This window comes from Pseudophryne corroboree, chromosome 5, assembly GCF_028390025.1.
Source record: "Pseudophryne corroboree isolate aPseCor3 chromosome 5, aPseCor3.hap2, whole genome shotgun sequence".
In the NCBI taxonomy this organism is placed as follows: domain Eukaryota; kingdom Metazoa; phylum Chordata; class Amphibia; order Anura; family Myobatrachidae; genus Pseudophryne; species Pseudophryne corroboree.
This window is the reverse complement of record NC_086448.1, coordinates 62,512,058-62,540,038: the sequence shown is the minus strand read 5'-3', so window position 1 is coordinate 62,540,038 and position 27,981 is coordinate 62,512,058. Positions and strand designations below refer to the sequence as shown.

General features: G+C 45.0%; 1 protein-coding gene across 1 annotated transcript in view; it reads left to right on the top strand.

Annotated features, from left to right (window-relative positions):
- Window positions 1–27,981, top strand: part of SLC9A3 (solute carrier family 9 member A3) — a 156,302-nt gene that overhangs the window by 93,327 nt on the left and 34,994 nt on the right. The window contains exons 6-10 of the mRNA XM_063925146.1: window positions 775–995; window positions 7,619–7,821; window positions 10,619–10,708; window positions 11,491–11,561; window positions 14,322–14,451. Coding sequence (XP_063781216.1) covers window positions 775–995; window positions 7,619–7,821; window positions 10,619–10,708; window positions 11,491–11,561; window positions 14,322–14,451 — 715 coding nt within the window. The remainder of the gene's footprint in view (window positions 1–774; window positions 996–7,618; window positions 7,822–10,618; window positions 10,709–11,490; window positions 11,562–14,321; window positions 14,452–27,981) is intronic.

Here is a 27,981-nt window from a genome sequence, read left to right as displayed (position 1 = left end):
GGCCGGGGGACCTGTCAGGTGGTGGGACGCTGTCAGCGGCGGCCGGGGGACCTGTCAGCGGCGGCCGGGGGACCAATCAGCGGCGGCCGGGGGCACCCATCAGAGGTAGTGCTCTGCAGCCCGCCGCCCCGCTCCCGACCCCGCATCACAGCCGCCGCTCACGGCAGCGTCCACCCGGCTCCAGCAAGCGAGGTCTCGCTTGCTGGAGCCGGGTGGACGCTCATGTGAGCGGCGGCTGTGATACATCCCCCTGCACTGCTCTCCCCTGTTTGGCTTCCCGTGGCTCTCCCCCCGTCTCCCCGCAGCTCTCCCTATATCTCCCCGCGGCTCTCCCCCCTGTCTTCCACTAAGGTCCCTCATCTCAGTCCGACATTTTTTTATGTCGGACTGAGATGGTCGGAAACGGGGCCAAATCCTGTTGAATTTGGACCCGTTTCCCTCAAAAGTACGTGAATCAGCAGCTATACCGAATTCCCCAACTTGTCGAATAAAAACTGCTGGGACTGAATAGGTCGAATCACTATTCGACCTTAAAAAGTCGAAAACTGCCGTCTTTTCGACAGACGGCAGCTTTCGACACTAATTGAATATACCCCATAGACTCAAAAGCTCCACAGTTATCAGGACAACCAACTCAGTCCAGGCTGGTTTCCTCCTACAGATCAATTTATATAATGTCTGCAGCAGAGCTGGGACTCACAGCATAACATTCATTGACTGATAGGATGTTACACAGTGAAATGTTAAGTATTAAAAATACACATATCATTTCAGAATTACTTTTTGTGGAATCTTCTGCCAGAAATATGTTAAAGCCAATATTTCAGAACAATCTGGGACTACTGTGAGATACACCATGAAGATGTTGGCAAGTGGAGCTGAAACTATTATCTTCATGTTCTTGGGAATATCAGCTGTTGATCCAACTATTTGGGAGTGGAATACAGCTTTCATACTTTTGACATTGGTTTTTATCTCCGTTTACAGAGTTATTGGTAAGTGGCAACTTGAATCGGTTTTTATGCGTATTTTATGCATTCTGTATATTGTACCTTGTCTGTGAATAATGGGGGTAATTCCAAGTTGATCGCAGCAGGAAATTTTTTAGCAATTGGGCAAAACCATGTGCACTGCAGGGAGGCAGATATAACATGTGCAGAGAGAGATAGATTTGGGTGGAGTGTGTTCAATCTGCAATCTAAATTACAGTGTAAAAATAAAGCAGCCAGTATTTACCCTGCACAGAAACAAAATAACCCACTCAAATCTAACTCTCTCTGCAAATGTTATATCTGCCCCCCCTGCAGTGCACATGGTTTTGCCCAACTGCTAAAAAATGTCCTGCTGCGATCAACTTGGAATTACCCCCAATATATTACACCACTTAAAAAAATCAGGTATATTTTTACTGTTTTTCAAGAAAACATACGAAAGATTAGACACAAACAAACATACTACTGTGTCATAAAAGAGCAGAGTGGAAGAAAACGGCTAGTGCCCATAAAACGCTCGTAATTCATGTTATCATTTACAAGTGCCTTCCACTTCACCAGCCCTGGGACTACACTACTATTCACGTTCTTTAAATAACCATGCCAGCTAAAGTTGACAAAATAAAAACATGATTAGATACAGTAAAGTTCCTCCCAAAAAAATGCCAAATCAACATAATTTGGAACACAAAGGGGCAGTGCTGGGCAGAGCCGTAACTAGACTTTTTGGTACTATGTGCAAGAGAGAGAATTGGCGCCCCCCTTCATTTTTCCAATAGGGACGTAGGGGGGTATTCAATTGAGGTCGGAAACTGCCGTCTTGTCAGAAAGAAGGCAGTTTCCGTCTGTTTTAGGTCGGAAGGGATTCCGACCTATTCAATGCCGGCTCCTTTTTTCCCGACAAGTCAGGAATTCTCGACTTGTCGGAAAACACGTGGATTGTCAGTACCACGTATATTGTCAGTAGCGCGGCCAAATCTGACAGGTTTTAGCCCTGTTTCTGACAATGTCAATCCGACTTTACAAAAAGTCGGGTTGCCATTGTCAGAACGGCCAAAAACTGTCGAGTTTGGCCGAGTCATTGAATACAGACCTGTCGGATCCTTTCCGTCAGAAAGGATCTGACAGGTATTGAATATACCCCATAAGGTGCATGCCTCATGGGGAAGGGGCATGACAAGATTGATCCCAGAGAAAGCCAATGCTATAATGCATTATCCATTACAGATAGATAGATAGATAGATAGATAGATAGATAGATAGATAGATAGATAGAGATATATATTCAATGCTGTCGCACTCACATCATAAAATTAAATGCAACAGCTGGGGTGTACACAAAATACCCAACCGTGGTATTTAAATATAGAAAACTTCAAGAGTTGGCACTCTCCAGACTTCCAAACATGCTTAAAAATGACAATTTTATTGAAGCATACTCGGCTTAAATCTCTCTCTAATGTTTTCGGTCCACAAGGGTCCTTCATCAGGAGCCACTGTAGCACATCTTTTTCAACAGATATAAATTCCTCAGTAACCAAGCCATTGGGTTACTGAGGATTTCCAACACCTGCAACTATCGATTTAGACAGTTGCAGGTGTCATTGCCCAATTCACCACAGCAGAGACAGCTGTTTGATATAAAGAGGCTATATTGATAAGGGGTGTGGATTAAAAAAATCAACAGTTAAAAGATCAACAATGACTAGATTGACACCAGATGGTCGACCTAGTCAAAAGGTCGACAAGTGAAAGGGTCAACACGTGATCTGAGTCGACATGGCAATAGTCGACACACAAATGGTCCACGTGTGATTTATTTATTTTTTTCCCAAAATGAGGTGAGGCTTTCCTGTCATACTCTGGTATATAATTCTAACTGTCACCCTAGTGCCTAACCCTAACCATCCCTCCAGTGCCTAACTCTAACTGTTCTCTCCTGTAGCCTAACCCTACCCGTCCCCTCCCAAAGCCTAGCCCTAACCGTGTCCCAAGTACCTAACTCTAATCCTAACCCTAAAAATGTTGCAATACATGAAAAATCATGTGTCAACCATTTTTTTTTTACCATTGCTATGTTGACCTTTTGAACCTATCAACCTTAGTCACTGGTGACCAATCAAGTGCAACCTTTGACCCTGTTGACCTTTTGACTATATTGAGCATGGCCCTTCCATCCTGATACCATTGACAAGAAACCGTTTATGTTACAGAATGCTGCAGGTATTTACTACGTGAAACTGCACAAGTTAACCTTGTACTAGTCTTTAGGTCAAAGTATTATGAATGTTTCATAATCTCCACTGTATATTGTTGCCAACTCAAATAAAAGTGGTAAGTACTGATTCCATTATGACCTGCATATATCCACGCAAAGTCAATAGAGAATAAAACGTGAAATGGTAGTTTGCAAAGCAATATATTTTATATGGGTTTTTTTTCATGTGAATATTTCCCTATGTAATCATTGCTGTTAGTCTGAATAATTCCGATAGTAAATATGAGAACACAGTCTGCAGCAAACTTTTCCTTTATTTACCTACTGAAATCCAATCCAGATTCAACCAAAAGCTTAAGCCACTTGGAGTCCCAGCGTCTACATAACACTCTTGACTAGGGCAGCACTCCATGAGGTGCCAGTAACATTATTTTGGGTGCTCAATGTGTACAGTCGCTTAAGTTTAGGGATTTAGAGCCGCCAGGAGTGGCCACTTCCTGGGGTACTGGGGGAGTGTCCAACTCCACGGAGGCATGACCAAAAATGTGGGTAATGGCACCTGCACAGATGGGCAACAACTACTGATCCCCTTCGGCAGCTCTATAAAAGAATACTTAGTAGATGACCCCTCTAACAGGCCCGGGGTAATTAGTATCTGCTCCCCCAACCCCTCTCAGTGCCACTGATGGATAGTCTATGAAATGTACAATTGTGGGGGAGGCACGGGTGGGGGTTAACTTGCAATAGTTTCAAAAGTTTGCATATAAGCGGCCCTTTTGGTGCCCAAGAATTTATTAGTAACTTGCATTTTTGCTGCCTTTATTTAAGTCCAACAGGTAGATAGATGTAGTTTCTGGTCATGATACAGTTTGGCAAGCTGGAGTTCATTACTCCCAGAATGCAGTACTTTCCATTCAGTGAAGAGATGATTACCTCAGTCTAATAAAATGGTGTTTGCTCCTTCACCACATCCAGATGCTTACCTCTCAACAAATGCTGAATGTAATACAGGGCCGATGGGCGCTGAAGGCATAACCGAAAAGAGAACGTGACTTTTGCTGGGTGAGGGCGTGGCCTCAGAGATATGGAGCGGCCTTACAGCAGGGCCACCCGTTTTCGTCACCTTGGGGGGTGCCTAGCGCTCCCTGAGCAGTATGGCTGTCCCACAGGCTCACCTCCCCGCACTGTTTAGATGTCGTGCACATGTGCATGTCACCTATTCAGAGATCGGCAACGCTAATATTTTAAATAAAACTGGAGTGTCTGTACCGGTGCATTTGATTTAATAAAAATTATAAATACACATATAACACATACACATAAAAATTAAAATTAAAATTAGAAAGGTCACCCCAAATTTGTGCAAATTGGCCAGTTAATTATTGGATGGCTTCTGGAATGCAAGGGACAGTTTTAATCTCCTTTAGAACTGATAGCACAGTCCATTGTGTCATACCGACTGCATAACACCCGCTAGAGGATAGTCCCAAGGATAGTTTCAATAAGGGACCTCACCAGAGCCATGGTTGTCTTCAATATTGCAGTCTGTGGTAGATAGATGATAGGAGATGGTCCATAAATTGATTAAGTCAGGTGTTTATGATAGATAATTAGTAAGGTATAAATACACTGTTCATTTGGCCAAAGTATCACCTTGAAAACGCTGCTAAGCTTGGCAGCGAAACGCGTCGGTGGTCTTGTGGTCACCCCTATTTTGAGGATCCTTCATTGATGTGCATGCCAACTTTTTCCTTTGGATTGGACTTAATTTATGGACCATCTCCTATCATCTATCTACCACAGACTGCAATATTGAAGACAACCATAGCTCTGGTGAGGTGAAACTATCCTTGGGACTATCCTCTAGCGGGTGTTATGCAGTCGGTATGACACAACGGACTGTGCTATCAGTTCTAAAGGAGATTAAAACTGTCCCTTGCATTCCAGAAGCCATCCAATAATTAACTGGCCAATTTGCACAAATTTGGGGTGACCTTTCTCATTTTAATTTTAATTTTTATGTGTATGTGTTATATGTGTATTTATATTTTTTTTATTAAATCAAATGCATCGGTACAGACAATCCAGTTTTATTTAAAATATTAGCGCGGACTGTTTCCCCTTTTTTCTGTTATAAACAATTTATAGGAGTGACTAATCCTATATTTGGTAGCAGCTGATTAGTGAACCAGCCCTAATTAAGCGCCTGACCTTTAACCTTTTGGTTATCTCGCATACCTATTCAGAGATCACCTGCTGCGTTGTTATGCAGAGCAGCGATGATCAAATGCTCCCCCTTCCCATGGGACACTGCGGCCCACAGGTGGGACAGCAAGACTGTGACCGAAATGCAGGACTGTCTTGCGGATATTGGAACAGTTGGGAGGTATGCAAATGGGCTTTCTGTGACACGCCCGCATCTCCTCCGTCCCTGGGGTGCAGGACAGTCTCATGCCCTTGCCCAATAGTGAGCCTATAAGACATTGGATACACCACTTGCCCCTTCCTTTGTCCCTTTCATTGTCACAAGGTCTGGGAGAAGAAAATACACAAGATTAGATTTTTAGATTCGAGATCCGACTTTGCGGGGGACTTGAGCCAGGACTTGGTTCAAGTCAGGACCCCAAAAGTGTTCCGAGCTGGGACTTGGTTCGACTCGGATTTCCTAAATTCGAGTGAGTTCGGTTTTTGAAACCAAACCGCTCGTCTCTAGTTATAAAGGACATTCAGGAGCTGATTCTGAGTTGGATGCAAAGTGGCTGTAGTTATGGGTAGCCGCGGATCCAGATTTACCACCTTGTGCTAATGAGAGATAGCAAACAGCTAATGCGACTCACCCATTTTACACCAGCTGCCGCTCCTCTTCCCCGCGCGCACAACTCAGAATAGCACAGAAACCACACCCATGGCACTGCCATGACACTCCCACAAATCAGAACAGTTCTGTGTGTTCACATTGTCACCGCCCCTGTTCCTGACCCAAAACGCTCATTTCATGGAAAGGCAGTTCCAACAAAGATCTGTCCAACCCAGAATACATCGGGCATATGCAAAAAAGTGTAAACGGACATCTGCGAATGCGCTGTACGCTAAAACATGTGTGCACAGAGATCCATCTGACTCAAAATCAGCCCCTCATATTGCACTAAACCACCTTGGAGGAAGGTCAGTATAGTCCACAGGGCACACAGCTATGCACGGCCTGCTCTTCACTCTTGGGAGAAGCTCCTAATTGTGTGAAGAGGCAGAAAAAGTGTAAATGTCAATCTTCAACATTCCTACAGTATCACGTCATATCTTTCCTAATATGTTGCTTGAGTTATCCTTATTTATTAAGCTAATTACAAGAGCAAGGTGTCTTTATTTTATGTCTCAGTGCTGTTTGGATACAGCAGGCATTCCCAACCGCGGTCCTCAAGGCACACCAACAGTGCAGGTTTTAGTGATATCCAGGCTTCAGCACAGATGGTTAAATCAAAATAACTGAGTTACTAATTAAGTCACCTGTGTTCAAGCCTGGATATCACTAATGCCAGGACTGTTAGTGTGCCTTGAGGACCGTGGTTGGGAAACACTGGGTTAAAGCTATGACTTAGTGAGCTTCAAAACGCGCTTGAGCTCCACCAACCTAATTATTTGTGCTGATTGAATATGACAGGCCAGCCTACAGCCCTGATATCTCCCCCTCCCCCCCAAGAAAGAACGCCCCTCCAATCATTTATCTAATTGTAATGATCTTGTCACACAAGATGCAAATCAAATTTTTGTAATGCTCTATAAAGCAAGATGCACCAGAATTGTGGACACTTGAATAAATTGGGGTGTACACAGTGCTCTGAAAGACAATTTAGGAGCCTATTCATGAAGCAATGAAAATAGTGGAGAAGTGAGCCGGTGGAGAAGTTGCCCATGGCAACCAATCAGCTGCTCTGTATAATTTTATAGTATGCAAATTATAAATGTTACTTCAATGCTGATTGGTCGCCATGAGCAACTTCTCCACAGGCTCACTTCTCCACAGTTTTCACTGCTTCATGAATAGACCCCTTAGCAGCAAAAAATAAATTACCCCAAAAAATGAAAGTCTGTAAATTTATTTCAATCCGCTAGGCAGAAGTACGAAACTTATTGTTATTGAAAGTTAAGTGGTAAAGCCACTTTGGGGTCTTTTTACTAAGCCCTGGATGGAAATAAAGTGGACGGAGATAAAGTACCAGCCAATCAGCTCCTAACTGCCGTGTTACAGGCTGTGTTTGAAAAATGACAGTTAGGAGCTGATTGGCTGGTGCTTTATCTACATCCACTTTTTCTCTTTCCAAGGCTTAGTAAACAGACCCCTAAATCATGTAGGAACCTTGAACTCATATACTGAATTATATAATCTAACAATTTATGTTCTTTCTCTTAGGTGTTGTTGTGCAAACATGGATTTTAAATCGCTATAGAATGGTACAGCTGGAAATAATAGATCAAGTTGTGATGTCATACGGCGGACTGCGGGGTGCTGTTGCCTTCGCTTTAGTCGCTTTATTAGACAGCAACAAAGTAAAAGCGAGGAATTTGTTTGTCAGCACGACTATAATTGTTGTGTATTTTACAGTCATATTTCAGGTATGTCAATTGTTTGAATAACTACACTTCTATTTTAGGCATATCCAATTGGGCAAATAAATTAGGCCAAAAAATACCCACATGCCTCGTACCCAATTTTGAATTACCGCGGGTTCAGTTGAAAAAAAAATGCGCAAAATTTCATAAGGCAAAACCCTGCGTAAATTGAATAAAAAAATAGGGGAACAAACAGCCTGTACCCCTAACAAATTTGGGTAATGATTATTACTGTCCAAAGAAAAATATTTTGATGTTTAAAAATGCTGCAAATGACTGATTTGTGCTTTTTTTTATTAAGAAAAAAATGAAGGAAATGGAAAATAATTCAATTTAATTACAAATTGATTTTAAATTCTTTTTTTTTTTAAAGAGTAGAAAAAAGGCGATTTTGTATTAATTTGCGAGCATTTTATAGTTAAAAAGAGTTTTAAAAAAAAAAGTGAAAAGCAATTATTTTTTGTTTAAATAAATATCTATTGAGCATAAAAAAATGAAAACGTTTAATTAGGAGGTAATTTATGGAGATTATTTTTCACCCCAATAATGACATGTAATTATTGTACCAATGATTGAAAGCTTCCAATTGCCTAATTAGGGGTACCTGACATTTTTGCCTTAAAATAGAGATAACGGGGGTCATTCCGAGTTGATCGCTCGCTAGCTAGTTTTAGCAGCCGTGCAAACGCTGTGCCGCCGCCCACTGAGAGTGTATTTTAGCTTAGCAGAAGTGCGAACGGTTGTATCGCAGAGCGTCTGCAAAAAAAAATTGTGTCGTTTCAGAGTAGCTCAAAACCTACTCAGCGCTTGCGATCACTTCAGACTATTCAGTTCCGGATTTGACGTCACAAACCCGCCCAGCGTTCGCCCAGCTACGCCTGCGTTTTTCCTGGCACGCCTGTGTTTTTCCACACACTCCCTGAAAACGGTCAGTTGCCACCCAGAAACGCTCACTTCATGTCAATCACTCTGCGGCAAGCAGTGCGACTGAAATGCATCGCTAGACCCTGTGCAAAATTACATTGTTCGTTGTGCCCGTACGTCGCGTGTGCACCGCCGCATACGCATGCGCAGTACTGCCATTTTTTTGCCTGATCGCTGCGCTGCGAACAAATTCAGCTAGCGATCGGAATGACCCTCAACATTTTTTAGACCTGCTCTTTGGCTGCAATAAAATGTTGTGGTAATTCCTATAGAAATCACTGTGACGGATTGTCAAGCCAGCAATTGAATAGGAAAAACCTTGCAGCTGTGTGGAAACCACAAAATAAAAATTTCAGTAAATTGGTTGGGGGAATTTTATCAATCATTTGTGTATCTTTGCACCAGCCCACCCATTACTTTCAACAGATACTGCTCCTAAGAGTTGTATCTAAGAATGGGTCCACTTCTGATCACTGTGTGTTGCACAGAACACGCCCTTAGTGTACTGCATAGACTTTCATTGCCCTGTCTGATGCGCAGATGTGTTGAAACTGATTAATTTTTGGTGCACTTGCGCAACACAGAAATGTTTGAATTAACGCTAAAATAATTGAGATTGTCAATTCTAAATCAATCCAAATGTCTGTTTTAATCAATCGGCAAATTACAACTTTCTGGGATCACTTAATCTGTCAGGGGGACATAGCCAGATTAAGGGGGGGATGCAGGGTATGCTGTACCCCGGGGCCCCCTTTGTCAGGGGGCCCCCCGGCCTGAGCACACTGACATCACTAGCTTTCCCTCTTAAGCAGCAGCAGAACCAGCAGCCAGAATGTGAGCAGGACAGTATGCAGTGTAGGCAGAGACACAGGAATATCATGTTTCATGAGCTACCGATAGAGCTTTCCGACCAGAGTAGAGATAGGAGGGTGGAGAGAGCTGTAAGTAACACATGGATCCCAGTTTCTCCTCCTCCCTGCCTGGGTGTCTGTCCTGTGTAAACTGTTATGCAACTAAAGCATCTGGCTCTAGAGAGAGACACACACACACAGAGTCCTCCTGAGTCCTGTCCCGGTGTGTAAGTAGTACAGAGGCTGATGCTATTCTTACATGTGACAAGATAAATTATTATATTTTTATATGTGTATTTTAAGGTTAAGTTGTCTTTGTTCCACTACAAGAAAATTTTATAGCTGTCTTTCAATTAGGTGGAGCTATAAACAGTACCCAGGCATTATAATATACAACATTGGTTTAAATTGAATATACAGTACACAATCTATACCTCCCACCATGACCGACTCCAGTAGGGACAAAATGCTCTCTACCTGGACTTCCTTCTTAATTTATGATTTTAATCACCTGTGTTAAAGTACCTTTCTTATAAATTAAATAGTTCAACACAGGTGACACCAATCATATATTAAGTGGGGAGTACAGGTAGAGAGCATTTTGATCCACCTGGAATGGGACATGTTGGGAGGTATGCACAATTTAATATACATCCCCCACCTTCCATCGGGGGCCTCGCTATGTTAAATGCCCCGGGCACCCCCAAGGCTTAATCTGGCCTTGCGGGGGGAGATTAATAAAACTAGGAGAGAGATAAAGTAACAACCAGTCAGCTCCTAACTGCCGTGTTACAGGCTATATTTGAAAAATGACAGTTATAAACTGATCTGTTGGTACTTTATCTCCACTTTATCTCTATCCAAGCTTTATTAAATCTGCCCCCCAAAACTTTTTAAGATTTATCAAGTCTCTGTCTTCATTTTTATTCCCCTACTTTTGCACGGACCTTGTTTTCTGTCCATTTATATTAATTCTGTCTCATAAAATAAAGAAATTCTGTAAATGTTTATCCAATTTTAAACAGGGATTAACTATTAAACCGTTGGTACAATGGCTAAAAGTGAAGAGGAGTGAACATCGTGACCGAAAGCTAAATGAAAAGCTTCATGGCAGAGTAAGTTCAATCTGAACTTTTGTACATGTTTATGCAGGGGTGGGCAGTGTCGGACTGGGACATGGAGGGCCCACCGGGGGAATGCTGTGGTAGAGGCCCATGCTTAGGGGTGTGGCTAGCTGCCACAGAGGCTTGGCTAACCATGGTATGGGCCCCATGATAAATATGATTTTGTAAATACTGCTAGTGCATGCATGATAATGTACCAGATTAACAACTGCAGTGCACTGTAGATAATACGTATAATGTACAATTCAAGTGCACAGCCCGGAACCTGATCCCTAGAGGAGGAGGTGGGCCCCTTGGCAGTGGGCCCACCGGTGTTTTCCCCTGTACCCCTGTGGGCCAGTCCAACCCTGGGGGTGGGGATGGGGTACTAATTGGGAAGGAGGGTTAGGGTTAGGCACCACCGGGGAGGGTTAGGGTCAGGCTGCGGGTAGGGAGGGTTAGGGGGGTTGGGGATTAGGGTACTTACCTAACAGGTGAGGAATCCACTGTTGGTATTATGACCACCAACATCACAAGCGCCGGTAGATTTTCTTCGCCGTGTGTGGAGGGATAAACTAAAAGTATGTTCTGTAAATTCAAAGTCTTATTTAACATCAGGCGTTGTACAATATATGTGAGCACTGCATAAACAAATTGCTGATATTGATCTTGTATTGTGAATAACCTGAAAATAGGCTCAGGACAGGAGTGAGGAAAGACTCAGTGGCAGATGGGTTAATGCAAAAGCAAATAACTTTGTTTTAAAGTTGCTAATGTGATTATGTTTCTGCAAGGCATTCGATCACATTTGTTCGGCTATCGAGGATGTCTCTGGGCAAATTGGACACAACTACATGAGAGATAAGTGAGTAACTATAAACAGACAAGTACCATGACATTGCATTTAAAATTGTTGTCAGTATACTGAGCAAATAAGTAAAAAAATAACAGTAACAATGTTTATTTCTGACCTAAAGAAGTATTTTGATCTTTAGAAACACTTTAAACTAACTTGTTTTGTTTAATTTCAAACAAATAAAACAAAAGTTCAAAAAAGTAGAAAAAGGTGATTTTGGGGTCATTTGAGGCCATTTTTATTTCTTTTTTTAAATATGATAAAAAGCAATTATTTTTAATTTCATTAAATACTGTCATTAAATATGGGGTGCATAAACTAACGAGAGAGATTATTAGGGGTTATTTGAGGCCATTTTTTTCACATCGATAATGACATTATTTTAGCAATTAATCCAATTGAAAACTTCCAATTGCCTAATTAGTCATTAGGGGAGTGTTCAAGGGGTTCTGAAACAAGTCACAAGATTTTTACTTAAAAATAAGTATTGTTCTGTGATTGTGCACTTGCTGTGGGGCTACGGGAAAAAAGATGCCGTAATTCCTATAGAAATTACAGCAGCTGAATTTCTTGCAGCCCATTGAATAGGAAAAATCTTGTAGTAACAGGAAAAAATAAAATGCCCCTTAGGTTTTAGGTTTTTTGCTAGGTTGTCACAATTTCTAAAGTTGTATTTTACCCATGGAGAATCAAATGAAAAAAGAGTGTTTTTACTTATGTAGTAACACTACTGACAAAGCAAAGTAGCCACTGAAAAACTACAGCGAGAGGAATGAATACAGAAAATGTACCACCTAGTGGTTGATGCTTAAGACAAGCATAGCCCTAAAAAAAGTGTCACCTAAATAGAATGCATGACCTTTATATTCTTTACCCTTTATATGCCTGTAAAGTAACGTGGGTTAGGGCTACCATATGTTTCAAAATTCCCATAAGAGCTTTACTTTTTGCACATGAGTTTTAACTTACTATCCTTATTTTCCCATAATTAAAACTCCCAAGACATTAAATGTAAAAGTTCAAAACTATAATACTTTAGCATTCTACATTCCTGTGAGGGACAATGTGTTTTATTTGTTTTTCCTGTGGGGAACAATGTGTGTGTTTTTTACTCATGGGGGACAATGTAAGCGTTTATCACCATGGGGGACTGTTTGTGTGCTTTAGCTATTTTAACATCTTGTTTGGTGTGCCACAATTTGAAACCCTTATATGCCATCTGAGTGCCCCTTATTTCCGTTATTTGGGAGCCCGTGCCCCCCTCTTGAACTTATACTGTATGTGTAAGCCCAATGCCAGGAGCTGAATAAGAAAGGATGAGGTTTATGTGCAGGCTCTATGCGGGCCCCATCCTATCTGGCTGCGTCCTTTAGCACTGTAGACTCTGGCTATCTGCCATAGTCTCCTGCCAATGCCCAGCGCCCCCTCTTGTCTATACATGCAAGCACACAACCCCTTCCTCATGATACTTACCTCAAAGCTTCCACCAATTATGCCCATGGGAGTCCAGTCACCTCACAACTCCACCGATTCTGGAGGGCCAGAGTGGACTGCAGAGAGGGTCGGTGTGACATCATCATCAGTGATATCACTAGGCAGTGCCACACAGCACACCTCGTATACCTCTAGCGGATTCCGGACAAAGGAAGGGCCGGATTCCAACAGGGGGTGGGCGCTTGGCCCACTGTCCGTAGTTTGTCCATCCCTGACATAGACCATGAATAGGCACATTCAGCGTGTGCCTAATATATAGCTCCACTGATCGCCATTGTAAAAGTACATGAATAAAAGATGTCCTCATATACATAGAGGGATCCGGTATGGTATACCAGCAGACAGGATGCTGGCTCTCAGTATAGTGACAGCGGCATCTCGTCTGCCGGAATCCTGGCTGCGAGTCTGAGAGTCACCTCGCAGGCTCACTGCAGTCGCCACGCTTCGCTCGCCACAGGTTCTATTCCCACTCGGTTGGTGGCGTGGACCCATCAACCGAGTGGGAATTCCAGGCGGGTGTCAGCATTCTGGCTGTCGGGAGTCCGGCGTCGGTATCCTGAACGCTGGGATCCCGACAGCCGGCATTTTAACTGCATCCCACCTAGAGAGAACATGTAGTTTATTAAGCAGGTTTGTACAAAGGGGGTCATTCCGAGTTGTTCGCTCGTTGCCGATTTTCGCTAAGCTGCAATTTTCTGCTAACTGCGCATGCACATGGTATGCAGAGCGCATGCGCTTACTAATTTAACTAAGAACTTAGTAGATTTACACATGCTCGAGCGAAGTTTTTCCAACGCTCGAGTGATCGTAGTGTGATTGACAGGAAGTGGGTGTTTCTGGGCGGCAACTCAGCGTTTTCATGGCGTTAGCTAAAAAATGCAGGCGTGCCAAGGAAAAACGCGGGAGTGGCTGGAGAAACGGGGGAGTGGCTGGCCGAACGCAGGGCGTGTTTGTGACGTCAAACTAGGAACTAAACGGACTGAGGTGATCGCAATCTGTGAGTAGGTCCGGAGCTACTCAGAAACTGCAAAGAAATATGTAATAGCAAATCTGCTAATCTTTCGTTCGCTATTCTGCTAAGCTAAGATACACTCCCAGAGGGTGGCGGCCTAGCGTGTGAGCGAACAACTCGGAATGAGGGCCCATGTACAGTATGTGCCTGTGATGAGCATAATTGTCATGTAAAAGTAAAGTAATAGTTTCTAAGTTGACAGCAATCTATAATGAATGCAGTTCATCTCTTTGACAATCTTCATGCTGTATATTTTCTTTTAGGATCTCAAAAATTGATGCAAAATATCTCAGCAAAATATTTATGCGAAAATCAGCCCAAAAGACACAAGATCGCATTCTTAATGTTTTCCATGAGTTAAATATGAAAGATGCTATAAGTTATGTTACAGAGGTATGTGACCTTATTAATGTTTGTGTTTATTACTTGTGCAATATTTATCAATTGTCTCTATTCATGTCACCTGCATAAAGGCAAACTCATAAGTTGTACACATTTATAGTAACTCTACACGACGAGACTCAAATCTTTTTGAGGGAGGATAAAAGCTGAGTGCCCTCTTGCAATTCTGACATCTTACGGTTAAATCTTCTTCACCCGCTGATTTTATTTAAATAATTTATTTCCACACAAGAAATTTGCATGAAAGGCTGTAAACCAGCGCACGTTCTCAGCAAGGATGACCCCCGATACACTTTTGGTTGCCACAATGAATATGCTTATCTGTACAAGCCAGTTTCATTTGCACTAAGGGGGTTATTCAGAGTTGTTAGCAATTGGGTAGAACCATGTTGCACTGCAGGTGGGGCAGATGTAACGTGCAGAGAGAGTTAGATTTGGGTGGGTTATATTGTTTCTGTGCAGGGTAAATACTGTCTGTTTAATTTCTACACTGTAATTTAGATTTCAGTTTGAACATACCCCACCCAAATCTAACTCTCTCTGCACATGTTACATCTGCCCCCCCTGCAGTGCACAGGGTTTTGCCCAATTGCTAACTTTTTTGTTTGCTAACAACTCTGAATAACCCCTTAAGTACTGTATGCATTTACCATTACAAAATAGTTTTTGCACTGTGGGTTTACAAATGAGCCTTGTTAAAAATATATATATACAGTATGCTATACAACACTGAAAACATTAAAACAAAGTAGTAAAACAAGTTATGTACCGACTAACAAAGTACAAAGTAGATTTTATTGGTAGCACTTGTGAGTTGCATTGGGAAATGTATTTGCACAATATGCAGTACATTCAGTAGGTAAACAGTGAGTATCTTATGTTATTGTTCTGATAAACCTCTCTCTGAGGAGCATATTTATCACAATCCACATCTCAAATGCAGATGGGATATGATAAATTTGCCCAAGTCCGCAACGTGATAATTGAATACATCGCAGGGATCTATCAATTATCGCATGCAGGGACAGAGCTTGCAAGCCTGCGAATACTGTCAGCGAACCGCTCTGAGAGGTAAACAACACATGTGCTGCTGCCAACTACACCCCCCTCCCCCGTGTGCATGGCCCCCTTCCCCCATCTACCCCCCCCCCCTTGCTAAGGGGACGGGGTCACAGCAGGAACACAGAAGACTGGAGCTCACCAATCCCCATTTCTGGGTGCAGGTAAATGGTGTGGGGGGGTTATCTTTAGTTTATTTACACATTGATCAGCCTGTGTGTGTAGCAGACACACAGGGCTGATTACTAAGGGGACACATTGCCAGCAGGCAGAGAAAACTGTGCAGGGGTAGGAGAACTAGAGGAAAGCCTGAATAATGCTATCTCAAAATAGCATTATTATCACAGGGCTCCCCACCGTGTTTCTTTAAATTTTTTATTTAGTAAATTCGGGCTGATCGCATTTCCAGTTACAAGTACAGGATCTGCAAACTAGAAACATGCGAATTTAAAGGCTTGGAGGAGAATTTAGCGAATTCTCCTCCAATTGCTTATTAGTACATTTAGGTGATAATTAAAATAATGTGAAAATGGTGTAAAAACATCCCTTGTTAAATGATTGATAAATATGCCAGTGATTGAGGTAGTTTTAAATTGAGATTGTAGCACCAAATATCCATAGTTTGTGACTTTCTTACATTAGAAAGATATATTCCTAAAAATGTGTTTCACTCTTGGTGGAAAGTGGTTCTCTGCAATTGGCTGTATCTTACATTCCTTCTCTCATTGTTGATAACTTAGAACCAGGGCCAGCGCCACCATTAGGCAGCTTTAGGCAGCTGCCTATGGGCGGCAGCCATTGGAGGGCGGCACACTTCCTCTGAATTAAAAGATTAGCTAGCCTTGCAGCGGCCGTGGGTTCAGCCAGCCGCAGCAATTTTTCACCCTCACTACCAGCAGTGCTGGCTGTCCTGTGGGGTGTTGGATACAAGGGGGCAGTGTGAGAGTAGGTGAAGGAGGACAGCAGCGCAATGGCAGCAGAGAGCCGTGCGTCTGACAGCAGAGCCCTTGTACCCGGTATCAGCAGCAGCGCGGCAGAAGAAGAAGACTGACCAGGCATAGTGGCGTCTGGAGGAGCCCACATTGCAGTCACTCACTAGCCTCTGGGGGACAGCGCAGCATCTCCGGGGATGCTGGCCTGCCCCGGAGTGATGTAATACATGTTCCCATTAAGGCCACGCCCCATTTGACTTAGGCCACACCCCATTTATGCCCGCTCCCAGCACTCGGCACTCAGGAAATATAAAGTGCGACCCCGATGTCACTAGACGCGGTGACACCTCTGACCTCCTGCTGATGTCAGTGCCATGTCTAGTCATCATGTGTGGCTTGCAGATGGCCTATTCCCATGGTGGCACAAGCCATTTTCTTGATTCTCCCCTGCTCATGTCTGTCCTGAGATCCTCTTCCCACGTGCTGATCAGCAGTTCCACTTCTCAGTGAGCCAGGTAAGGTCAACATTCCTTATGGAAGATATGGATTGGGGTACAGAACAAAAGGTCTGTACAGGAAGCATACACATCTGAGTCTGGGTCATAACTAAGCAGGAATCAGGAATACCAGCTGAGCAGCAGATACAGGAACACTTAGGGGTATATTCAATTAGGGTCGAAAGCTGCCATCTGTCGAAAAGACGTCAGTTTTCGACTTTTTAAGGTCGAATCGTGATTCGACCTATTCAATCCCCAGCATTTTTATTTGACAAGTCAGGGAATTCGACTTGTCGAATATTACGTGAATCGGCAGCTATACCGCCGATTCACGTACTTTTGAGGGAAACGGGGCCAAATTCGACAGGATTTGTCCCCGTTTCTGACCATCTCAGTCCAACATAAAAAAATGCCAGACTGAGATGAGGAAACTTAGAGAAGGAGAGGGGGGAGAGTCGCGGGCACAGGGGGACAGCAGCGCCGGAGGAGAGGAGGCGGGAGAGCCCCGGGCACAGGGGGACAGCAGCGTTGGTGGAGAGGAGACGGGAGAGCGGCGGGCACAGGGGGACTGCAGCGCCGGAGGAGAGGTGACGGGAGAGCCGCGGGCACAGGGGGACAGCAGCGCCGGAGGAGACGGTGGAAGCAGACGGGGGACAGCAGCGAGCAGTGTAGCCGGAGAATGTCACAACCGCCGCTCACAGCAGCATCCACCCGGCTCCAGCAAACGGAACCTCTGCAGATGCTGCAGTGAGCGGCGGCTGTGACATCCTCCGGCTACGCTGCCCACTGCTGTAGCGCTGCTCTCCCGGCTCCCCTCCTCCCCCCTCCCCCACGTCTCCTCCTCGTCTCCACCGGCGCTGCTCTCCCCCTCTGCCCACATCTCAGTTCCTGCATCTCAATTAGACTTTTTTTAAAGTCGAATTGAGATTGCTTTGAATAGCCCAGGTCGGTTCCATTCCGACAAATGAATGTCGGAATGGATCCAACTTCAATTGAATATACCCCTTAAACAGTTGCATACTGTATTAATGCTGGGAACATTTGAGAAGTGTGTTATATTGGTCTATTTCCAAATAATTGACAGCACTTCTAATAGAAAATAGCATGCCATGGAGCAGGAACAGGTGAGCACCTGTCACTAGAGAGCTGTGGACTATGATGTTAAATTGCTCTATTGTCTTAGCCTCTACCACCTCTGATATTAGGCTATTCCACTTGTCCACTACCCTTTCTGTGAAGTAATTTTTCCTCAAATTTCCCTTGAACCTGCCTCCCTCCAGTCTTCGTGCATGTCCTCGTGTTCTAATACTTCTCAATAATCTGTGCATATTCCTATGGGGTTCAGTATGAAAAGGCGGCAGTCGGGATGCCAACGAGGATCCGCAGGGTACCCTAACCACCCTCCCCAACCCTCCTACTGTCCGCTACCTAACCCTAACCTCCCCTATTGGTACCTAACCCTCCCTCCCTGCAGCCTAAACCTAACCCACCGTCCCCTGCAGCCTAACCCTGACCCACCTTCCCCCCGCAGCCTAAACCCAACCCCCCGCTGCTTACCGCTCCTGAGTGGCAGCAGTTCCTCATTCAGGACCCCAGCATTTGGGATAGATGCACCATCTTTGTAAGCCATGTCAGAATCCTGATGTCAGTATTCTGAGCAATGTCGGTATTCTGGCATTGGTATTCCGAACGCCAGGATTCTGAACACCGGGATCCTGACCGCATCCTCTTGCACCATAGTCATAAAGATGTATGCACAGGGATAGCACTGACTCCTGACTCCATAGTCATAGAAATGTATGCACAACCAGGGCTGATGTCATTAGGCAGCTTTAGGTAGCTGCATATGGTGCGGGGATCTGGGGGGTTCCCCCAAGTCTGGCTATCACAAAATTAAGGATGTCTCTGAGAGGCACCCTTGTAGCACCTAATGCAAGCGGTGGCTGTGGAACTACTAAAGGCCCATACACACTGGGTGATTTTGAGCTAAAGCAGCTCACTTTTGGTGTTTTGAACTGCTTTCAGCTCAAAACCGCGCAGTGTGAATGCCCCGGCGATGAGCGCTGATGCGCGCTCCCGCTTCATCACTGGCGGCCGCCGTTCATCTGGTATTACCAGTAGATGAACAGCGGGGTGAACGGTTTTTTATAGCGTCCTGCTATGGAAAGCCGTTCACCACCACTGACATCGCTGGGCAGGGGGGAAAAACGCCCATTGTGTATGCACCTTAAGACACCACCACCTCACTTTCACCTGAGGAGCTGAAAAATGGGTATTGCTGTGTGCGTGTATGTGGGAAGGAGGGGGAGGGGGAGTAGGCTGAAGTTTTGCCTAGGGTGCCAAGAATCCTTGCACCAGCCCTGCTTAGAACAATCCAAATCCAAACAGATCTCTGCTCCGCGGCATGACTCAGATGGGCGCAGTAGCACAGCCTTTGTGCTAAAATATGTTAATGCCGCAGGGGGGGTCTTGTGTAGACACCTCCTGCAAGCTTTGGTTATCCGCTGCTGCATCCAAAGATGCAGCTACTGGCCTCAGCACACCCAGAAGATGGAGGCATATGGCACTTAGCTGTGGTGTGAGACCCAGGCACCAGTTGCCCATGCTGAGAAGAAGAGAGTGTCAGTCCCACCTCAACTTTGCTAATATAAGAAGCAGCGGGTATGGTGGTGAGGTAGCCTACGGTGAGTTGCCCCAAGAGCTAGCAACTGGCCCACAGACACCCATTCTTCTCTTTCCTTTTCAATTTGCTTGATAAAAATAAATTCCTGTCAGGTTCCTGTGTAGCTAAGAGCACGTTCCTGGCACCATTTGTCTTATGTCCTGTACTGAACTCTGCCAGTCAGGGTTCATCACAGGACAGGAAACTGAAGAGGTATCAGTCAGAAATTGGACAGGGTGTTAGCAGCTGGGGAACATGGCATGCAGGCTACAGTACTTGTACATGAATTTCAGTGTCGGAGCATTTTGTGTCAACTTTGTGGTTTTCATGGTGACTCTGAGATTAGGATTTGTGGAGTGCAGTAATGAACAACATTGGGGGCGGGGCATACTACTTTTGAAAATGCGGCCAAATAGGCATTTTTAGAATTTTGACTGCATTTCCATATGTTCCTAACTCCAGAATGCGATGCATTCCAAAGCTTGGACCCAGTGGGTAATACCATCCTTGGGTGGCATTACCCAATATAAGCCTGTGGGCTTCTTGTTGGAATTTACTCCTGAGAAGGATCCAACCGGATCTCTCCCAGCATCCCCACGCGTCGCCCATGTCTCATTGCTCATGCACATAAGGACTCCCGCATCCTACACCAGGAAGACCAGTGATCACAAAGGTAGCTCTTATTGGGAAAGCTGTCCTTTGCAATTTAAACCTCACTTCTAGGTATATACCGGGGTCGTTTACTCTGGTATGTACCTGATAGCAGTTGAGATGTATCGATGCTTAGTACAGCGGTTGTGCAAAAATAAGCAGATCATTCTTGCCTACTCTCCTTCATGGCTGGAAGGCTCCCGAAAATTGGGTGGCATTCCTGGCTGCCTGGAAAGAGGGCAAGTCTCCCAGATCTGGCCTCCACTGTTTGCATCCCCCGTGCCCCATCCCTTACAGCAGCTGTCTGTAAATGTGGCCGTTCCGGGGGGCGATGGCACGATTTGCGCTGAATTGCGTCATCATAGCCCTGTCTCTACTTTACAATGTCGGCACTCTGGGCATTGTATATTGGGGAGGGGTGAGGGAGCAGCCAGAAAGTCGGGGAGAATGGGTAGAATATTAATGGTAATATTTTTAAATAAATGTGGCTCCAAAATAAAACAAAACCTTATGACCTTTGGTATATCTAGCAAATATATAGTTAGCGCAATATTTAAGATGCTGACTCACTATTGGGTGTATGTACTAAGTCTTGGAGAGAGAAAGTAGACGGAGATAAAGTACCAGCCAATCAGCATGCCTCCATGTTACATGTCTTTAAAAAAATGACAGTTGGGAGCTGATTGGTTGGTACTTTATCTCCGTCCACTTTATCTCTCTTCAAGGCTTAGTACACCCCTTTCTTATGCCGCTTTCAGATCGCAAATGCCGGATCCCTCCCGGTAAGAGAAACGTGTCCTTACCGGGTGGGATCCGGCATTTGCCCTTCTCTGCTGGCTTTCCGACCCGGCAATATACCGGGTCGGTTGCCATAGCAGCGGGGGGCGCAGCTAGAGATGAGCGCCTGAAATTTTTCGGGTTTTGTGTTTTGGTTTTGGGTTCGGTTCCGCGGCCGTGTTTTGGGTTCGAACGCGTTTTGGCAAAACCTCACCGAATTTTTTTTGTCGGATTCGGGTGTGTTTTGGATTCGGGTGTTTTTTTCAAAAAACACTAAAAAACAGCTTAAATCATAGAATTTGGGGGTCATTTTGATCCCAAAGTATTATTAACCTCAAAAACCATAATTTACACTCATTTTCAGTCTATTCTGAATACCTCACACCTCACAATATTATTTTTAGTCCTAAAATTTGCACCGAGGTCGCTGTGTGAGTAAGATAAGCGACCCTAGTGGCCGACACAAACACCGGGCCCATCTAGGAGTGGCACTGCAGTGTCACGCAGGATGTCCCTTCCAAAAAACCCTCCCCAAACAGCACATGACGCAAAGAAAAAAAGAGGCGCAATGAGGTAGCTGTGTGAGTAAGATTAGCGACCCTAGTGGCCGACACAAACACCGGGCCCATCTAGGAGTGGCACTGCAGTGTCACGCAGGATGTCCCTTCCAAAAAACCCTCCCCAAACAGCACATGACGCAAAGAAAAAAAGAGGCGCAATGAGGTAGCTGACTGTGTGAGTAAGATTAGCGACCCTAGTGGCCGACACAAACACCGGGCCCATCTAGGAGTGGCACTGCAGTGTCACGCAGGATGTCCCTTCCAAAAAACCCTCCCCAAACAGCACATGACGCAAAGAAAAAAAGAGGCGCAATGAGGTAGCTGACTGTGTGAGTAAGATTAGCGACCCTAGTGGCCGACACAAACACCGGGCCCATCTAGGAGTGGCACTGCAGTGTCACGCAGGATGTCCCTTCCAAAAAACCCTCCCCAATCAGCACATGATGCAAAGAAAAAGAAAAGAAAAAAGAGGTGCAAGATGGAATTGTCCTTGGGCCCTCCCACCCACCCTTATGTTGTATAAACAAAACAGGACATGCACACTTTAACCAACCCATCATTTCAGTGACAGGGTCTGCCACACGACTGTGACTGATATGACGGGTTGGTTTGGACCCCCCCAAAAAAGAAGCAATTAATCTCTCCTTGCACAAACTGGCTCTACAGAGGCAAGATGTCCACCTCATCTTCACCCTCCGATATATCACCGTGTACATCCCCCTCCTCACAGATTATCAATTCGTCCCCACTGGAATCCACCATCTCAGCTCCCTGTGTACTTTGTGGAGGCAATTGCTGCTGGTCAATGTCTCCGCGGAGGAATTGATTATAATTCATTTTAATGAACATCATCTTCTCCACATTTTCTGGATGTAACCTCGTACGCCGATTGCTGACAAGGTGAGCGGCGGCACTAAACACTCTTTCGGAGTACACACTTGTGGGAGGGCAACTTAGGTAGAATAAAGCCAGTTTGTGCAAGGGCCTCCAAATTGCCTCTTTTTCCTGCCAGTATAAGTACGGACTGTGTGACGTGCCTACTTGGATGCGGTCACTCATATAATCCTCCACCATTCTATCAATGTTGAGAGAATCATATGCAGTGACAGTAGACGACATGTCCGTAATCGTTGTCAGGTCCTTCAGTCCGGACCAGATGTCAGCATCAGCAGTCGCTCCAGACTGCCCTGCATCACCGCCAGCGGGTGGGCTCGGAATTCTGAGCCTTTTCCTCGCACCCCCAGTTGCGGGAGAATGTGAAGGAGGAGATGTTGACAGGTCGCGTTCCGCTTGACTTGACAATTTTGTCACCAGCAGGTCTTTCAACCCCAGCAGACCTGTGTCTGCCGGAAAGAGAGATCCAAGGTAGGCTTTAAATCTAGGATCGAGCACGGTGGCCAAAATGTAGTGCTCTGATTTCAACAGATTGACCACCCGTGAATCCTTGTTAAGCGAATTAAGGGCTGCATCCACAAGTCCCACATGCCTAGCGGAATCGCTCCCTTTTAGCTCCTTCTTCAATGCCTCCAGCTTCTTCTGCAAAAGCCTGATGAGGGGAATGACCTGACTCAGGCTGGCAGTGTCTGAACTGACTTCACGTGTGGCAAGTTCAAAGGGCATCAGAACCTTGCACAACGTTGAAATCATTCTCCACTGCACTTGAGACAGGTGCATTCCACCTACTATATCGTGCTCAATTGTATAGGCTTGAATGGCCTTTTGCTGCTCCTCCAACCTCTGAAGCATATAGAGGGTTGAATTCCACCTCGTTACCACTTCTTGCTTCAGATGATGGCAGGGCAGGTTCAGTAGTTTTTGGTGGTGCTCCAGTCTTCTGTACGTGGTGCCTGTACGCCGAAAGTGTCCCGCAATTCTTCTGGCCACCGACAGCATCTCTTGCACGCCCCTGTCGTTTTTTAAAAAATTCTGCACCACCAAATTCAAGGTATGTGCAAAACATGGGACGTGCTGGAATTTGCCCATATTTAATGCACACACAATATTGCTGGCGTTGTCCGATGCCACAAATCCACAGGAGAGTCCAATTGGGGTAAGCCATTCCGCGATGATCTTCCTCAGTTGCCGTAAGAGGTTTTCAGCTGTATGCGTATTCTGGAAAGCGGTGATACAAAGCGTAGCCTGCCTAGGAAAGAGTTGGCGTTTGCGAGATGCTGCTACTGGTGCCGCCGCTGCTGTTCTTGCGGCGGGAGTCCATACATCTACCCAGTGGGCTGTCACAGTCATATAGTCCTGACCCTGCCCTGCTCCACTTGTCCACATGTCCGTGGTTAAGTGGACATTGGGTACAACTGCATTTTTTAGGACACTGGTGAGTCTTTTTCTGACGTCCGTGTACATTCTCGGTATCGCCTGCCTAGAGAAGTGGAACCTAGATGGTATTTGGTAACGGGGGCACACTGCCTCAATAAATTGTCTAGTTCCCTGTGAACTAACGGCGGATACCGGACGCACGTCTAACACCAACATAGTTGTCAAGGACTCAGTTATCCGCTTTGCAGTAGGATGACTGCTGTGATATTTCATCTTCCTCGCAAAGGACTGTTGAACAGTCAATTGCTTACTGGAAGTAGTACAAGTGGGCTTACGACTTCCCCTCTGGGATGACCATCGACTCCCAGCGGCAACAACAGCAGCGCCAGCAGCAGTAGGCGTTACACGCAAGGATGCATCGGAGGAATCCCAGGCAGGAGAGGACTCGTCAGAATTGCCAGTGACATGGCCTGCAGGACTATTGGCATTCCTGGGGAAGGAGGAAATTGACACTGAGGGAGTTGGTGGGGTGGTTTGCGTGAGCTTGGTTACAAGAGGAAGGGATTTACTGGTCAGTGGACTGCTTCCGCTGTCACCCAAAGTTTTTGAACTTGTCACTGACTTATTATGAATGCGCTGCAGGTGACGTATAAGGGAGGATGTTCCGAGGTGGTTAACGTCCTTACCCCTACTTATTACAGCTTGACAAAGGGAACACACGGCTTGACACCTGTTGTCCGCATTTCTGGTGAAATACCTCCACACCGAAGAGCTGATTTTTTTGGTATTTTCACCTGGCATGTCAACGGCCATATTCCTCCCACGGACAACAGGTGTCTCCCCGGGTGCCTGACTTAAACAAACCACCTCACCATCAGAATCCTCCTGGTCAATTTCCTCCCCAGCGCCAGCAACACCCATATCCTCCTCATCCTGGTGTACTTCAACACTGACATCTTCAATCTGACTATCAGGAACTGGACTGCGGGTGCTCCTTCCAGCACTTGCAGGGGGCGTGCAAATGGTGGAAGGCGCATGCTCTTCACGTCCAGTGTTGGGAAGGTCAGGCATCGCAACCGACACAATTGGACTCTCCTTGTGGATTTGGGATTTCAAAGAACGCACAGTTCTTTGCGGTGCTTTTGCCAGCTTGAGTCTTTTCAGTTTTCTAGCGAGAGGCTGAGTGCTTCCATCCTCATGTGAAGCTGAACCACTAGCCATGAACATAGGCCAGGGCCTCAGCCGTTCCTTGCCACTCCGTGTGGTAAATGGCATATTGGCAAGTTTACGCTTCTCCTCCGACAATTTTATTTTAGGTTTTGGAGTCCTTTTTTTACTGATATTTGGTGTTTTGGTTTTGACATGCTCTGTACTATGCCATTGGGCATCGGCCTTGGCAGACGACGTTGCTGGCATTTCATCGTCTCGGCCATGACTAGTGGCAGCAGCTTCAGCACGAGGTGGAAGTGGATTTTAATCTTTCCCTAATTTTGGAACCTCAACATTTTTGTTCTCCATATTTTAATAGGCACAACTAAAAGGCACCTCAGGTAAACAATGGAGATGGATGGATTGGATACTAGTATACAATTATGGACGGGCTGCCGAGTGCCGACACAGAGGTAGCCACAGCCGTGAACTACCGCACTGTACTGTGTCTGCTGCTAATATATAGACTGGTTGATAAAGAGATAGTATACTCGTAACTAGTATGTATGTATAAAGAAAGAAAAAAAAACCACGGTTAGGTGGTATATACAATTATGGACGGGCTGCCGAGTGCCGACACAGAGGTAGCCACAGCCGTGAACTACCGCACTGTACTGTGTCTGCTGCTAATATATAGACTGGTTGATAAAGAGATAGTATACTCGTAACTAGTATGTATGTATAAAGAAAGAAAAAAAAACCACGGTTAGGTGGTATATACAATTATGGACGGGCTGCCGAGTGCCGACACAGAGGTAGCCACAGCCGTGAACTACCGCACTGTACTGTGTCTGCTGCTAATATATAGACTGGTTGATAAAGAGATAGTATACTCGTAACTAGTATGTATGTATAAAGAAAGAAAAAAAAACCACGGTTAGGTGGTATATACAATTATGGACGGGCTGCCGAGTGCCGACACAGAGGTAGCCACAGCCGTGAACTACCGCACTGTACTGTGTCTGCTGCTAATATATAGACTGGTTGATAAAGAGATAGTATACTCGTAACTAGTATGTATGTATAAAGAAAGGAAAAAAAACCACGGTTAGGTGGTATATACAATTATGGACGGGCTGCCGAGTGCCGACACAGAGGTAGCCACAGCCGTGAACTACCGCACTGTACTGTGTCTGCTGCTAATATATAGACTGGTTGATAAAGAGATAGTATACTCGTAACTAGTATGTATGTATAAAGAAAGAAAAAAAAACCACGGTTAGGTGGTATATACAATTATGGACGGGCTGCCGAGTGCCGACACAGAGGTAGCCACAGCCGTGAACTACCGCACTGTACTGTGTCTGCTGCTAATATATAGACTGGTTGATAAAGAGATAGTATACTCGTAACTAGTATGTATGTATAAAGAAAGAAAAAAAAACCACGGTTAGGTGGTATATACAATTATGGACGGGCTGCCGAGTGCTGACACAGAGGTAGCCACAGCCGTGAACTACCGCACTGTACTGTGTCTGCTGCTAATATATAGACTGGTTGATAAAGAGATAGTATACTCGAGTCGTAACTAGAGATGAGCGGGTTCGGTTTCTCTGAAACCGAACCCGCACGAACTTCATGTTTTTTTCACGGGTCCGAGCAGACTCGGATCCTCCCGCCTTGCTCGGTTAACCCGAGCGCGCCCGAACGTCATCATGACGCTGTCGGATTCTCGCGAGACTCGGATTCTATATAAGGAGCCGCGCGTCGCCGCCATTTTCACACGTGCATTGAGATTGATAGGGAGAGGACGTGGCTGGCGTCCTCTCCATTAGAAATTAGATTAGAAGAGAGAGAGAGATTGTGCAGAGTCAGACAGAGTTTACCACAGTGACCAGTGCAGTTGTTGTTAGTTAACTTTTATTTATTTTAATATAATATATCCGTTCTCTGCTATATCCGTTCTCTGCCTGAAAAAAAACGATACACAGCAGCAGCCAGTCACACAGTGTGACTCAGTCTGTGTGCACTCAGCTCAGCCCAGTGTGCTGCACATCAATGTATAAAAGGCAAAGCTTATAATAATTGTGGGGGAGACTGGGGAGCACTGCAGGTTGTTATAGCAGGAGCCCCCAGGAGTACATAATATTATATTAATTTAAAATTAAACAGTGCACACTTTTGCTGCAGGAGTGCCACTGCCAGTGTGACTAGTGGTGACCAGTGCCTGACCACCAGTATAGTAGTATATTGTTGTATGTATTGTATACTATCTCTTTATCAACCAGTCTATATTAGCAGCAGACACAGTACAGTGCGGTAGTTCACGGCTGTGGCTACCTCTGTGTCGGCAGTCGGAACTCGGCAGGCAGTCCGTCCATCCATAATTGTATTACAATATATACCACCTAACCGTGGTATTTTTTTTTCTTTCTTTATACCGTCGTCATAGTGTCATACTAGTTGTTACGAGTATACTACTATCTCTTTATCAACCAGTGTACAGTGCGGTAGTTCACGGCTGTGGCTACCTCTGTGTCGGCAGTCGGCAGGCAGTCCGTCCATCCATAATTGTATTATTATTATAATATATACCACCTAACCGTGGTTTTTTTTTCATTCTTTATACCGTCATAGTGTCATACTAGTTGTTACGAGTATACTACTATCTCTTTATCAACCAGTGTACAGTGCGGTAGTTCACGGCTGTGGCTACCTCTGTGTCGGCAGTCGGCAGGCAGTCCGTCCATCCATAATTGTATTATTATTATAATATATACCACCTAACCGTGGTTTTTTTTTCATTCTTTATACCGTCGTCATAGTGTCATACTAGTTGTTACGAGTATACTACTATCTCTTTATCAACCAGTGTACAGTGCGGTAGTTCACGGCTGTGGCTACCTCTGTGTCGGCAGTCGGCAGGCAGTCCGTCCATCCATAATTGTATTATTATTATAATA